General features: G+C 68.9%; 2 protein-coding genes across 15 annotated transcripts in view; one reads left to right on the top strand and one right to left on the bottom strand.

Annotated features, from left to right (window-relative positions):
* The window catches only part of LSP1 (lymphocyte specific protein 1), a 38,665-nt gene extending 31,525 nt beyond the window's left edge, over positions 1-7,140 (top strand). For 9 of the 14 annotated variants that reach the window (XM_065938031.1, XM_065938027.1, XM_065938033.1 and 6 more), the window contains 7 exons: positions 137-226; positions 419-462; positions 1,348-1,429; positions 2,150-2,284; positions 2,549-2,626; positions 2,747-2,852; positions 6,746-7,140. In XM_065938031.1, coding sequence (XP_065794103.1) covers positions 137-226; positions 419-462; positions 1,348-1,429; positions 2,150-2,284; positions 2,549-2,626; positions 2,747-2,839 — 522 coding nt within the window. In that variant the 3' untranslated portion in view covers positions 2,840-2,852; positions 6,746-7,140. The remainder of the gene's footprint in view (positions 1-136; positions 227-418; positions 463-1,347; positions 1,430-2,149; positions 2,285-2,548; positions 2,627-2,746; positions 2,853-6,745) is intronic. The other 5 variants (XM_065938028.1, XM_065938020.1, XM_065938021.1 and 2 more) reach the window with 4 other exon arrangements.
* On the bottom strand, positions 3,092-9,574 carry PRR33 (proline rich 33). Its single transcript, XM_065938035.1, has 2 exons — positions 9,275-9,574; positions 3,092-5,808 (listed from the first exon to the last, which is right to left on the bottom strand). Exon 2 carries the CDS (start codon positions 5,797-5,799, stop codon positions 4,315-4,317), a length of 1,485 nt encoding a protein of 494 aa, XP_065794107.1. The 5' UTR covers positions 5,800-5,808; positions 9,275-9,574; the 3' UTR covers positions 3,092-4,314.
* Positions 9,575-12,649: the final 3,075 nt, after the last annotated feature.

Raw genomic sequence — 12,649 nt, 5'->3', positions numbered from 1 at the left:
AGAACCAGAGCACACGTCAGGCGGGAGAGGAGCCGAGGAGGCCCAGGGAGGGGCAGCGTCTGCTGGGGCCCTGGGGGGCAGGAGGGGGGACGAGGGGGCAGTGGTCCAACCCTAACCCCAGACATTCTGCCCCCAGCACCAGAGCTGCCGACAGCCCAGGACACCCAGCCCCCTGGTCTTGGAGGGGACCGAAGTGGGCTCGCCTCCCCTGAGCCCCAGCACTAAAGTGGGTTCCGCCCCACGCCTTGGCCCCTCTCCTGCACGGGCTGCTGCCTGTGTGCCGTGCGGCGCTCGCAGGGCCTGGGGTGGGCATGAGCGGGGCCGTGGGCCGGGGGTGGGGCACGGGGCGCAGCTGTGGGGTGGGGGCTCTGGGCCTCGCTCCGGCTTCCGAGGCTCCATCTCCACCCGCCCTCCACAGCTCAGCGACAGAACCGAGTCCCTGAACCGCTCCATTAAGAAGAGGTATGTCTGGCTGCTTCCCAGGCAGGAGCCAGGGTTCTCCAGGGGAAGGCAGGACCCAGGGTTCTCCAGGGGAGGCAGGACCCAGGATTTTCCAGGGGAAGCAGGACCCAGGGTTCTCCAGGGGAGGCAGGACCCAGGATTTTCCAGGGGAAGCAGGGCCCAGGTTCTCCAGGGGAATGTAGGACCCAGGATTCTCCAAGGGAAGCAGGACCCAGGGTTCTCCAAGAGAAGCAGGGCCCAGGGTTCTCCAGGGGAAGCAGGACCCAGGTTCTCCAGGGGAAGCAGGACCCAGGGTTCTCCAGGGGAAGCAGGGCCCAGGTTCTCCAGGGGAGGCAGGACCCAGGTTCTCCAGGGGAGGCAGGACCCAGGGTTCTCCAGGGGAGGCAGGACCCAGGATTTTCCAGGGGAGGCAGGACCCAGGGTTCTCCAGGGAAAGCAGGACCCAGGTTCTCCAGGGGAAGCAGGGCCCAGGTTCTCCAGGGGAGGCAGGACCCAGGTTCTCCAAGAGAAGCAGGACCCAGGGTTCTCCAGGGGAAGCAGGGCCCAGGTTCTCCGGGGGAAGTAGGACCCAGGGTTCTCCAGGGGAGGCAGGACCCAGGTTCTCCAAGAGAAGCAGGGCCCAGGGTTCTCCAGGGGAAGCAGGGCCCAGGTTCTCCAGGGGAAGCAGGGCCCAGGTTCTCCAGGGGAGGCAGGACCCAGGTTCTCCAAGAGAAGCAGGACCCAGGGTTCTCCAGGGGAAGCAGGGCCCAGGGTTCTCCAGGGGAAGGCTGAAGAGGGGGCCCAGGAGGTGGTGGAGATCGGGGGCCTGAGAGAGCTGTGGCGGGTGCTCAGGGTGAGGCCAGAAGCTGAGGGCGGGGCCCTGGGCCAAGACCCTTCTCTTTCCAGTAACAGTGTGAAGAGGTCCCAGCCAGCCCTGCCCATCTCCAAGATTGATGAGCGGCTGGAGCAGTACACCCACGCCGTGGAGGTGGGTACAGGTGCCCTCACTTTCTGCTGGGTGCTTTCTCCCTTGGTGTGCGCTTTCCTTCATCCAGCCAGTGTGCCCCCACTGATCCTACTGCCCTCAGCCAACTAACACCCTTTATTCAACTAACCTTCTATTCCACCAGCGCCACTCCACCCTTCCACATTCTTCCATCTAGCCCTTTATCCATCCAACCACGGTTCCTCCATCGATCCTACCCCCACCCCCGCATCCAACTAGCACATTCAACTCTCTTCCATCCAATCTACACCACTCCTTGCAATCAACACCCCTTTATCCAACCAATGACGCTCCAGCCAACCAATACCACTCTGTCCCGCCAACATCCTTCCATCCAACCAACACCTCTCCATCCAACCAATGTCCCTGCTCTAATTCCACATCCCTCAATCCAACTAACACCCTTTTATCCAACTAACACCCTTCCATACAATCTGCACCCTCCATCCAACCAATACCCTTCTAACCAGTACCCCTCCACTCAGCCAGTGTCTTTCCACCCAATATTTCCTTGTTCAATGTATGTTCCTCTATGCAACCAAGGCCACTCACCCCGACCCACACCTCCATACAACCAGCGCCCTTTCACCCAACTTACTCCCGTCCACCCAACCGTCACTCTATCCAAGGCCCTTCCGTTCAAGCCCTGCTCCTCCAACCCCGTGCCCGAGCAGAGCGAGGATGCCCCTGTCTCCTCTGCAGACTGCGGGCCGGACCCCCAAGCTCACCCGCCAGCCCTCCATCGAGCTGCCCAGCATGGCTGTGGCGAGCACTAAGAGCCGCTGGGAGACGGGAGAGGTGCAGGCTCAGTCGGCCGCCAAGTCCGCGCCCTGCAAGGTAGGCGTCCCTCCTGGGGCGGGGCCGGGCCCCCTAGGCTCAGGGTCCAGGCTGAAGTGTGGGCCGCAGGGCCCGTGGTCGCCGGGCTGGTCCTGGGGGAGGGCTGGGGGGCGGCTTCCAGGCCTCGACCGTGGGCACTCCCCGCAAGGAGGCACGCGGGCCGGCCCTGCGGCCCTGGACTTGCGGGGCTGGCGGCAGCCATGCCCGGGGCTCCCAGCTCCCCCGGTGGGGGCCCCCTGTGACGCGGCTTCCCTCTGCCCCCAGGATATTGTGGCCGGAGACATGAGCAGGCGGGATCTCTGGGAGCAGAAGGGAGGCCCCAAGACTTCGTCCACGGTCAAGGTTCGTCTGAACGCGGCTGACGCCGGGGGCGGGTCCAGCGGGTGGGCGGGGAGGGCGGCTGTCCTCGGTGCCCTTGGGAGGCGTGCCCTACGGCGCTCACCTTGGCCCCGGGCTTCCCAGCAGAGCACCCCGTCTGGGAAGAGGTACAAGTTTGTGGCCACCGGACATGGAAAGTATGAGAAGGTGCTTGTGGACGAGGGCCCAGCGCCCTAGGCCCATCTGCCTGGTGAGTCCGCGGCAGCGGCGCGCGTGCGATGTGTTGTGTGTGAAATTTGCCGCGCTGGGCGCCAGCTGGCCGGGGCCAGGAGGAGGCTCGTGAGGGCGGAGTGCCCGGCTCAGGGCGGGCCGGAGCCTGCCCCTCCGGTCCCCCTGCCCACCCCCATCCTTCTGGGGTCCTGCCCCGCTCCCCCTGGCAAAGCTCGGACTCCCTCCTGGGAGGAGCCATGATGCCCCGTCTGTGCCGCTTGGGCAGGGGAGGCCTTCCCGGGCACTGTAGGGCGAGCGTGGCCAGAAGGGGAGTCCTGGGGGCCCGGTCCCCGCCCGTCAGTGGGCTGAGGGTCTCCGCGGGTCCTCCCTCTGGTCCCAGTGGGAGCTGCTCCTGTGGCTACCGCGCGCCCCATCACCTGGTGGAGGCAGAAAGCCGACGGCAGCGTGATCATGCACACTTTTATTAGTGGCCTGGGTCCCAGGATCCATGTACAGCACCCGGCACATCCCCCTGCCAACCGCCTCCTTCCCTCCTGAGTCCTGCCCGCCACACGTCCGTCTTTCTCTCCCACTGCTGGTCAGAGCCCCAGCGCTGGTCCTGAGTCAGACCCCGTCTGCGGGCACAGTGGGGGCCCCCTTCCCCACCTGTCCAGGCCTTGGCTGGACCTTGCACACTGGGCCAGGCTGTTCTCCCCCAGTCTCCTCATTCAGCCTCGAGGCTGAGACACCCCTCCCACCCCGTCTCATCAGCAAGTGCCCCCAGAGCTTGGCCCTCAGTCCGGGGGGAGCAGAAGCCACAGCAAAGGGCAGCAGTGAGGGGCTGGCTCACCACCCCCAACCCGGGCCTCAGCCTGCTCCCAGCGCTGGCCAGGGCCCCGTCCTCGGGCGGCATGGCAGTTCCGCCGCCAGGGAAGCCCACGCAGGCGACCCCGCCTGAGCCCCCAGCCACTACCCGCCCCCACGGAGACACAAGTCTCCCCCGCTTTCTCGGCAGAAGGGGGCGGCCCCCAGAGTCCTCCTTGTCCTGGCACATGTCAGGACTAACCACCCAGAGCTCCCGGGATTCACCCCGGCCCTGCTTCCTGGAGCCGGGCAGACCCTCCTGAGCACCACGGCCCCTCCAGCTCCGCGGGGGACCGCCCCCTGCAGCCCCGGCCCCAAGCCCTGCGCACACGCCCAGGCTGGCCCTGCCCTGCGAGGCTACTCAGACAACCCTGACCTCGAGGCGGCCTCCTGAACTGTCTGCCTCCCCAGAGGTTCACCCCCGAAGCCCCCACACTCAGACCTCTCTCTGCCCCTCCACACCATCCGAACCCTCCTCCTGGCTGCCCCCTCCTCCCGCCCTGGTGCTTCCTGCTCCGTCTGCTCAGCGCCCCTCCGGACCCCCCAGCCGCCAGGCTCCCCTCTTGAACGGTTTCAGCTTCCCAGCTGGACGCTCAGCCCCTCTCATCCACCCCACGGCCCTGGGGTCACCCAGCCGTTCAGTGGAGCCCCCAGCCGGCCGCCGTCCGGTTGAAGTTCTTGGGCTGGGGGTTCAGGACCAGGACCGGGGAGGTCACGGTGGGGGGTCGGGCGGCCACCTCCTGCAGCTTCCGGGCGTTGAAGCGAGGCCGATAAAGGAAAGGCAGGCGACTGAGGCCGGCCAGGGTGGGTGCCCCGGCTCCGGGCCCCGCCTGGCAGCCGCGGGACGCGGCCACCGACATGCGGTAGAGCACCGCATCCCACATCTTGGAGGCCCGGGAGGCAGGGGGCCGAGGCGCCGGGCTGGCGAGGGCGCTGCCACTCTGGCCCACCTGCCCCGGGCTGGGCTCCGGCCCCGGGAACTGGGGCTCCTCTGGCTCCTCCAGCAGCTGCTGCTTCAGGCGCGTCCAGCCGCTGAGCTGGGGCCTGGCTGCGGCTCTGGGGGCCAGGCAGGGCTGGGGGCCTGCCGACGGGGTGGGGGGCAAGGCCCCACGGGGGCTGGAGACTCTCTCGGCCTCAGCAGGGCCAGCCGCGGGGGGCTCCTCCAGGCGCCCAGCTTCGGGGGTCCCAGAGGCTGGCCTGAAAGGCGAGGGCCCCGGCGAGTGGTAGGTGGGGGCGATGGGCACCACCACCCGGGTGCCAGCCTCCCTGGGCACTGAGGCCTGCAGGCCAGGGGGAGGCCTGGGCACTGGGGACGCCGCAGGCCGGGGGCTGGCCGCCTGCGTCCCAGTGGGCAGGGGGCGGATGTGGGCCACGGGGATCAGGGGCTGAGCCCCGGGAGCGCAGGGGGCCGTGTGCTGATCCTGGCGGGCTGCCGGAGGGGGCTCGGGGGCCCCGGCCTGTGGGGGTGGTGCCAGCCGGACCTGCACTTGGCTGACGTGGCGGCCCCTCGCTGCAGGGGCCGCGGCCTGGGCGAAGCTGCTGGGGCACCCGGCGAGCTCTGGGGCTCGGGTTGTGAGCTGGGGGCCCGTGGCCCTGAAGTGGGAAGCCAGGCTCCTGCGCTGGGCGAGGCTGAAGGAGAACGTGGACCTCTGCGTGGGGGAGGCCACGTGGTGGATGACAGGGGTCGGGGGGCAACGGGGCGTGGCAGCCACAGCCTGCAGGGCCTCAGCCGGACGCGGGGCCTCGGTGGGGCGCAGGGCATCGGCGGGATGCGAGGCTTCTGCTGGACGCGGGGCCTCGGTGGGATGCAGGGCTTCAGCTGGACCCGGGGCCTCTATGGGACGTGGGGCCTCTGCTGGACGCGGGGCCTCCGTGGGACGCGGGCTCGGGGCCTCCTGGTCGTGGCTGGCCTCACTCACGGGGGACAGGGAGGTGCGGAAAGCCCCGGGTTGGGCGGTGGGCCCGCCCCCGCCCATCCTCTTCCGGGCCGCCTTCCTCAGCAGCTTCTGCAGGCGCAGGTTGTCTTTTCCCGGCTTGGGCAACAGAGGTGGTGGAGGTCCGGCGGGCCCCGGGCGACACGGCCCAGCCATCCCAGGGCCCACGGAGGTGGCCGAGATGAGCATCACTGCTCCCTGGGGCGGGAAGGAGGCGGCAGTGAGCCGAGCCCTCTGCCTGCAGGCCCCGTCCCTGACAGGGGCACACGGCCCCCTCGTCTGCAGGGGGGCCCCCAGGTGCTCTGCTCCCTGAGGCCAGCTGCACTCGGGGTGGGAGTGTTCGCAGCATCGATCAAGGGGGTGGCCCCGACATCACCCCCAGATTAGAAGTGAGCCCACCGCGGCCCAAGGTGCCTGGTGGGAGGCAGCAGGAGCCGGGCTGGGGGACCCACGGGCGGGCGCCAAGCGGGGGCACGTGCTGGGCCGGCCGCCCGCAGAGGCAGGAGGGGCGGCTGCCCGCAAACGTGAGGGCCGCCTTGCCGTCGCCAGGCCAACCACAGGCGCGTCCGCTGCGAGCCGCGGCGAGGTGGCGGCCAGCGGCCAGGGAGGCAGGGGCAGCGTCCCGAGAGGTCGGCTGGCTGGGCGGAGGCGGGAGCCGCTCCCTCCAAGCTCCGGCTAAACGGGATGTTCCCACAGGCCTCCCGGCAGGCTGGTCCCGGCCAAGCCACCCACCCCGCTTTGTGGGCGCCACGTGCTCACAGGGACGTTGACGGATGGTGGCTGGGCAGAGCGGGGGCTGCGGGCTGGAAAGGAGGGAGGCCAGGGCTGCGGCCGTGGGGCCGCTCCATCAGGCAGGAGCTGGGGGGCCCAGGAGGGGGTCTGCTCCCGGCTGCTGCCCGCGACCGGAGGCCCGGGACCTCGGGAAGAGCGGGGTGCCCAGGACAAGTCCCTCCACTCTGCGCCCTGAGCAGGGTCCAGGCAGCAGCGTCGGGAGCCGGCCTCCGGGCTGCAGGGGGACCAGGGCGGCTGCTCCTGGCGGCCGGAGGGGGTGGATGGAGCCGGGTGGCCCCCGGAGAGAGGCGGCGGCCCTCCTGGGACGGCGCCTGATGACCCCCCCGCCCCGTGTGTGTCTCAGCTTCCCCAGGAGCAGGGCACGGGCCAGCAACGTCCTGCCTTCGAGTCTGCACGCCCGGGGAGAACCCGGCCAGAGCCGCCCCCCGAACCCGACCTCGCCGAAGAAGCTGCTTCTCACACCTGCTCTCGCCCCGCAACCCGGGCAGCTCCTGCTGCGGGGCCTGCCGACCTGGCCCTCCGACGTGGCGCTCACTGCCCCCGCAGTTCCGGGAGGAGAGGAACTCTGGCTGTTGGTTGGTAAAGGGACCCTCTCCAGAGAAGCCACAAGCTCCCAGGGAAGGCGCCGTCGGTGCTGGGAGCGGCCACGTGCCGGAGTCTCCAGGTCAAGAGCCACAACCCCTGCCCTGCCCGCACTGTCCCCCCCGCCTCCGCTGTCCAGTAAAGCTCCCTTTTGTCTCCACGTGCCGGCTCTCTGGGGCTCGCTGACGGGGCAGGGACGGAGCGCGGCGGTCTGGAAGGGCCGTCGGCCCTGCCCAGCGGTGGGGTCCAAGCCTCTGCAGGTCCTGTCCTGTCCAGTGGCCCTCTGTGCGTGAGGCTCTGGGGTCTGAGGGGCATGGGGGCCAAAGTCAGGGTGCACACGGCTCAGTCCTCCTCTGGGACATCTGTGGCATTCTCCCCCAAAGTCTACAGCCCCCGAGACTGTGTACACGTGGCTCTGTGCCCCTAAGCTGTGCGTTCTCTGAGGACGAGACCTTCCGTAGGGTCATCCTCATCCTGGTACCCAGGAGATTTGGTGGATGATGGACAGAGTGTTAAGATCCTTGGACAGATGGAGGGATGGATGGATAGGTGGATGGAGGGATGGAGGAAGGAATGGATGGAAGGAGGGTTAAGGCTGATGGACAGATGGAGGGATGGGGAAGGGAGGGAGTGTTAGGTGGATGGATGGATGGATGGATGGAGGGATAAGGTTTATGGACAGATGGATAGAAGGAGAGAGGGAGAATGGATGGAGAGAGGGAGGAAGGTATAGATGGATGGATGGATGGATGGATAGATGGATGAAGGGATGGATGGATGGATGAAGAGATGGATGGATGGATGGATGGATAGATGGATGGAGGGATAGATGGATGGAGGGAGGGACGGATGGCTAGGCAGATGGATGGATGGATGGATGGATGGAGGGAGGGACAAGGTTGATGGACAGATGGATAGAAGGAGGGAGGGATGGGTAGGCGGATGGACTGGTGTGGAAACAGCAAGAGAGGTGAGGCCCCTTGGGTGACAGATTTGCACCGTGTGCATGGACAGGCCTGTGGCAGGGGCAGGCTAGGGCTGTCCTGTCCTTCCCGCGTGCGCCCCCCCCCCCGGCCTGCGACCCCCTGCACCGCGGGGCCCTGCTGCCCTCCATGTCAGGGGAGCCCCTTTGATGAGCAGGCCCCCGGGTCCTCTGGTACCCCAGGTCTGGGTCTGCTCAGAGCCCGCTTTCTGAGGCCTCCTGAAGGGGAGCAGGAGTACGGGTGGGCCGGGGATGCTAGAGCCTGGGCACGGCACACACGGTCTGTCGCCCGCGGCCCCTCCACGGGGTCGTCCAGGGCTGTGCCCGCCAGCTGGGGGCATCCCCTAGGGAAGGAGGGCTTCTCGTCCACTGGCCGGATGGGACGTTAGCTGAGGACCACAGGCAGAGGCAGCCCCTGGGCCTCTGGGCAGCGAGCGGAGCCCCGAGGGCCGAGGGGCGGACGGGGCTGGGCAGGAGAAGCAGCCGGTCACTCAGCCCGCACCCAGCCCAGCCCCTCTCGGGGTCCTGGCCTAGGGGACAGGACTCCAGGGCCTGTTTCCTCTGCTGCGGCAGCACTGAGCCCCCGCCTTGCAGAACCTGGGGTCAGGGCCTGCTCACCACAGTGGTCGACAGGCTCGGGGGCCACCGCCTGGGCTCTGGCGCTTTGCCCTCCGTCTTGACTGCCTCAGTGCCCCCCACGCCAGGCAGCCCCTGATCCCCAGCTATGGGCGCGGATGCCAGCCCCACACAGCGCACACCAGTGACCCACTGCGGAGCCCGCAGAAGCGCTCGGGGCGTGTGGGGGTGGCCACCCAGGCTGGGACAGGCTCACCCCACAGTGCTGCGTCAGCGGCTTCTATCTGGGGCCTGGCAGAGCCTGAGCCCGTGGGCTGGGCCGACTGGGAGCTCAGACCGGTGCTGGAGTGGGCGCCCAGGTCAGCTCAGGGCTGCCAGGCGCAGTTCAAGGTCTCTGGGCCCCGCCACCCCCAGCCACGCACATGCGGGGGCCCCCTGGGCATCAACCCTGCAGGAACCTGAGGGGGCGCCCCCCCCACAGCCTCCTCCTGCTCCGTGGCTCAGCTCAGCTTTGCAGGCTTGAGAAGCCCACCCCAGCCCACCGCGCTCTGTCCCCAGGCCGAGGCCCTGCCCCGTCTGCCCTCAAACTCTTCCTGGGGTTTAGGTCATCCCCTTGCTGCAGCCTCGGGCTGGGCCGCCCGGTCCGTGCCTCCAGCCCAGATCCCCAGGCCCGGGGGGACCCAGCCCTGCCCCCTGCTCCCAGCCCAGCCCAGCACACGGGGTGTGGATTACCTGTCGCAGCCCCCGGGCAGCCGGCAGCCGGTCCAGCAGCACCCGCTCGACGCCGTCCTGCTGAACCCCGGGCCTGGCGCCCCGAGAGGGAGGTCGCCGATACCCAAAATAAAACCTGCCGCATCCCTCTGACCTCAGCGCCCGCTCTCTGGCAATGCCCGCTCATGGGCGCGCTCCTGCCAGGGCCAAGGCCGCTGAGCGGGCAGCCACCCTCCTCTGCTGGCCGAGCAGGGTCACTGCAGGGCCGAGGAGTGCCCCCCTGTGGGTAAAGATGCCCCGGGCCTGGGCGAGGTGTGGCCGGCTGCTCCGGGCACTGGCGGCCGGTGGGGCTGGACGCACGTGAGCCCCTACTGTGCTCCCCAGAGTCTCCCTGCATCTGTGTCCGGGGGGACGTGGTCACTGTCGGCAGAGCACGCGGTGCCCGCCTGAGAAGGGCTGTCAGCTCCCACCGTGGGGAGCAGACGGGGCAGGGGTCCCCAGGAGGAGCCTGGGGCTCTCATGTGGATGTGTCTTTACGGCTGAGCCCACTGGACATAGAGTTGGTCAGGTTATCCCAGGGTCGGCGCTGTGTGTGGCCTGTCCCAGGCCCTGGGCTGGAGGAGGGATGCAGAGACCCCGCGAGGGAGGCAAGACAGCCCGGCGCCTCTGGCTCCAGGGGCTCCCCACCCCCGGGAGCTCTGGGAGGGTGGACAGGATGGGGGCTCCATCCGCCCTCTGGCAGAGGATGGCGGGCCCACCCTGCCTGTCTCGAGCCCCACGGCCTTATCTCCGGCTTGCAGAAATTGGATGAGGTGCTGAGGGAAACCTTCCAGAAGGCTCGGGGGGCCAGAGCAGGGCGCGGAGCCAGGGGGCTCCAGGGCTGGGGTGTGAGTGCGGCCGTCCTGACACCCCTGGCCCTCAGCCTCGGGAGGACAGGACCCTCATCCGAGTCTGCCGGGACCACCCCCTGGCCTGGCCCCTGGCCCACCAGCCTCGGCTCTGGGTCAGGCCAGCATCCTCGGAGCAACCGCAGCCCCACCGAGCCTCTTTCAGGCCCCTCTCCCCTGCTCTGCATCTCAGCTTCACTACCCGAGGGGCAGACCCAGAGGAGCCTGTGGCCTCAGTGGCCCACGAGGGACCACAGGAGGCCGCGGGCGAGGTGCCTGCCGATTGGATGGTGCTGCCTGGGGTCTGGTGAGAAGAGAAAGAGCGGGCTCCACGGGCGAGTGGCAGAGCCTGCCATGGGCAGCATGCGGACCCCAGCCTGTGGGCAGAGGGAGGCCTGCAGGGTCTGGACCCCGAGGTGGGAGTTCCCGGGCTGACTGCAGAGGTGCGGCCCCCGGCACCGGGAGCTGCCAGACCCCGCGATTAGCATCTCGCTCGCCCGTGTATTCTGTGTGTCCCCAGCGCGTCACCCAGGGAACCCGGTCTGGCCACTAAAGGGGCTCCAATGCACTGGGGGCCTGGCTGAGGCCTCACAGGCCCTCCGTTCCCCGAGGGCGCAGAGACCGCAGGCCGCCCCTTCGACGAGGAGGCTGGGTGGGCCCGGGGCCTGGCTGGACAGACGGCAGACCCCCTCTCTGGACATCTCCTTGGAGGGAGGGGCAGCTGCCGGGAAGTCAGAGCCCCGGCACTGGGGGCTCCAGTCCAGCCAGGCCCCGGGAGAGTCCTTGGCTGCCTCCTCAGAGCCACCCAACACCTTCTTCACCCTCCTCGGCCCATCAAGAATGTGCCCGCTGTCGGGGGAGTAAAAATAGAAGCTGACACTTGCGGGGGAGGAGGGCGCCCCCGACTCCTCGGACGCGGCCCCCTCCTCGGGCCTCCTCTTCTATTCCTATACTTGGTCAGGGGCCTCGGGGCACGGCCCCTGCCCGCCTGCACGCGCCCGGCCACCCAGGCCCGGCCAATGGGCTGCCGGGCAAGATCGAGTGTCACTATAACTCGAGGGCGCGCGGTCGTCGGGCAGTGCCTGAGCCGGTCTTGTCCACAGGGAGCTCCTGCCCGTCTCTCCAGACCCAGCTGCAGGTCAGTAGAACCACGGGCAGCCCCGGGCCTGGGCCAGCCTGCTGCGTGCTGGCAGCCTGGGGTCCCTGGACGTGGACACCGGGTCTTCCAGTCTCTCCACTCTAAGGACAGCATCTCAGAGATGCCGGGAAGCCGCCCCGGGGTCTCGAGGGTCTGGGATGTGAGCACTCCAGGGTCACGTACTCTGAACGCTGGATGGGGAAGAAGCTGCTTTACACCCGAGCTCTGGGAGGACCAAGAGGGAGGAAAGAGGGGGCCCCTGGAAGGCCCGGGGGGTGGTCCCCGGGGAAGACAGCTAGAGAGAGCTGAGGATGTGGGGTGAAGAGGCCAGGAAGGGGCTCTGTCCAGGGCTGCAAGGCCACCCGCTGCCGTGGGACCCCTGCTGCCCACTTGGCCTTGGCCAGCGTTTTCTCGGAGGCTGAGGCTCTCGGCCCAGTGGCCACTGCCCCCAACACCACCGTCCGTAAAGACGAAAATGAGGGTGGGGCTCGTGTGACGCCCTGCAGAGCGGGTCTGTGCAAGGGGGCGGCCGGGACTCCAGCAGCCTGGGAGTGAGTATCCAGTGGTCCAGGTCAGGGGTGGACAGGACGGGGGCCGGGGCAGAGGGAGCAGCGGGCAGCCGGCGTCTGTCCTGCCCGCCCGCCTCGGCCTGGGCAGAGAAACACGTGCTCCCAGGAGGCCCGGCCTGAGCTCCCCAGCCCCGTCCCCCGCTCCCCGCCTTTCCTGTGCCCCCTGGGGCCGGGACCGGCCGTCCTCCTGACGTCACGGGATGGGGCACCCTGGCTAGGCAGCAACCTTTCTGGCGCCCTTGACCATTCTGGGGGGAGACGGCTGGGGAGCCAGGGCCACCCGGGACGGCGGGGCCCCAGGGGTCATGGAGGAGGGTCAGGGTCCCACAGTGAGCGCGCGGTGGGGCCTCCTGGCTCCCCGCCCACACCCCCCCGTCACTTGGGAAGGAAGGAAGGAGGAGGGGTCCCCGAGGAGCAGTGACCTCAGAGGCTGTTTGCACAATGGCCCCTCTGAGGGCAGGACACGAAGTGGACAGCCGGTTTCCTTCTCAGCTGTCTCAGTGCCAGCCTGCCCCCAAGCGCAGCCCACCCCGGGCCCCTCCCCGGCGGCGGGGGGTGGGGGCGGCACAGCGGAGCCAGGGCAGGCATCACCCCCAGGCCTCCACTGCGAGGGGCAGCAGGGGCCCGAGGGCCCTCAGTTTCCCTGTTTGGAGGCTGGGCACCCTTCCCGGGGGTGCAGGGCAGAGTCCTCCGGCCCAGAAGACGGGAGGGCACGTGGAGACCTGCAGGGGCGCTTACGGGGGAAGGGGGTGGGCAGGCCAAGACCTGAGCCAGAGGCTGTTCTCAGCCCCCCTCCCACCAT

The sequence above is a fragment of the Muntiacus reevesi genome, chromosome 5 (assembly GCF_963930625.1).
Source record: "Muntiacus reevesi chromosome 5, mMunRee1.1, whole genome shotgun sequence".
Taxonomy (NCBI): domain Eukaryota; kingdom Metazoa; phylum Chordata; class Mammalia; order Artiodactyla; family Cervidae; genus Muntiacus; species Muntiacus reevesi.
The sequence above is the reverse complement of the archived record's forward strand: the minus strand, read 5'-3'. Positions and strand labels throughout refer to the sequence as shown.

Bases quoted from the DNA above. Each gene is read 5' to 3' on its own strand.
- PRR33 (XM_065938035.1), bottom strand. From the start codon at position 5,799: ATGCTCATCTCGGCCACCTCCGTGGGCCCTGGGATGGCTGGGCCGTGT.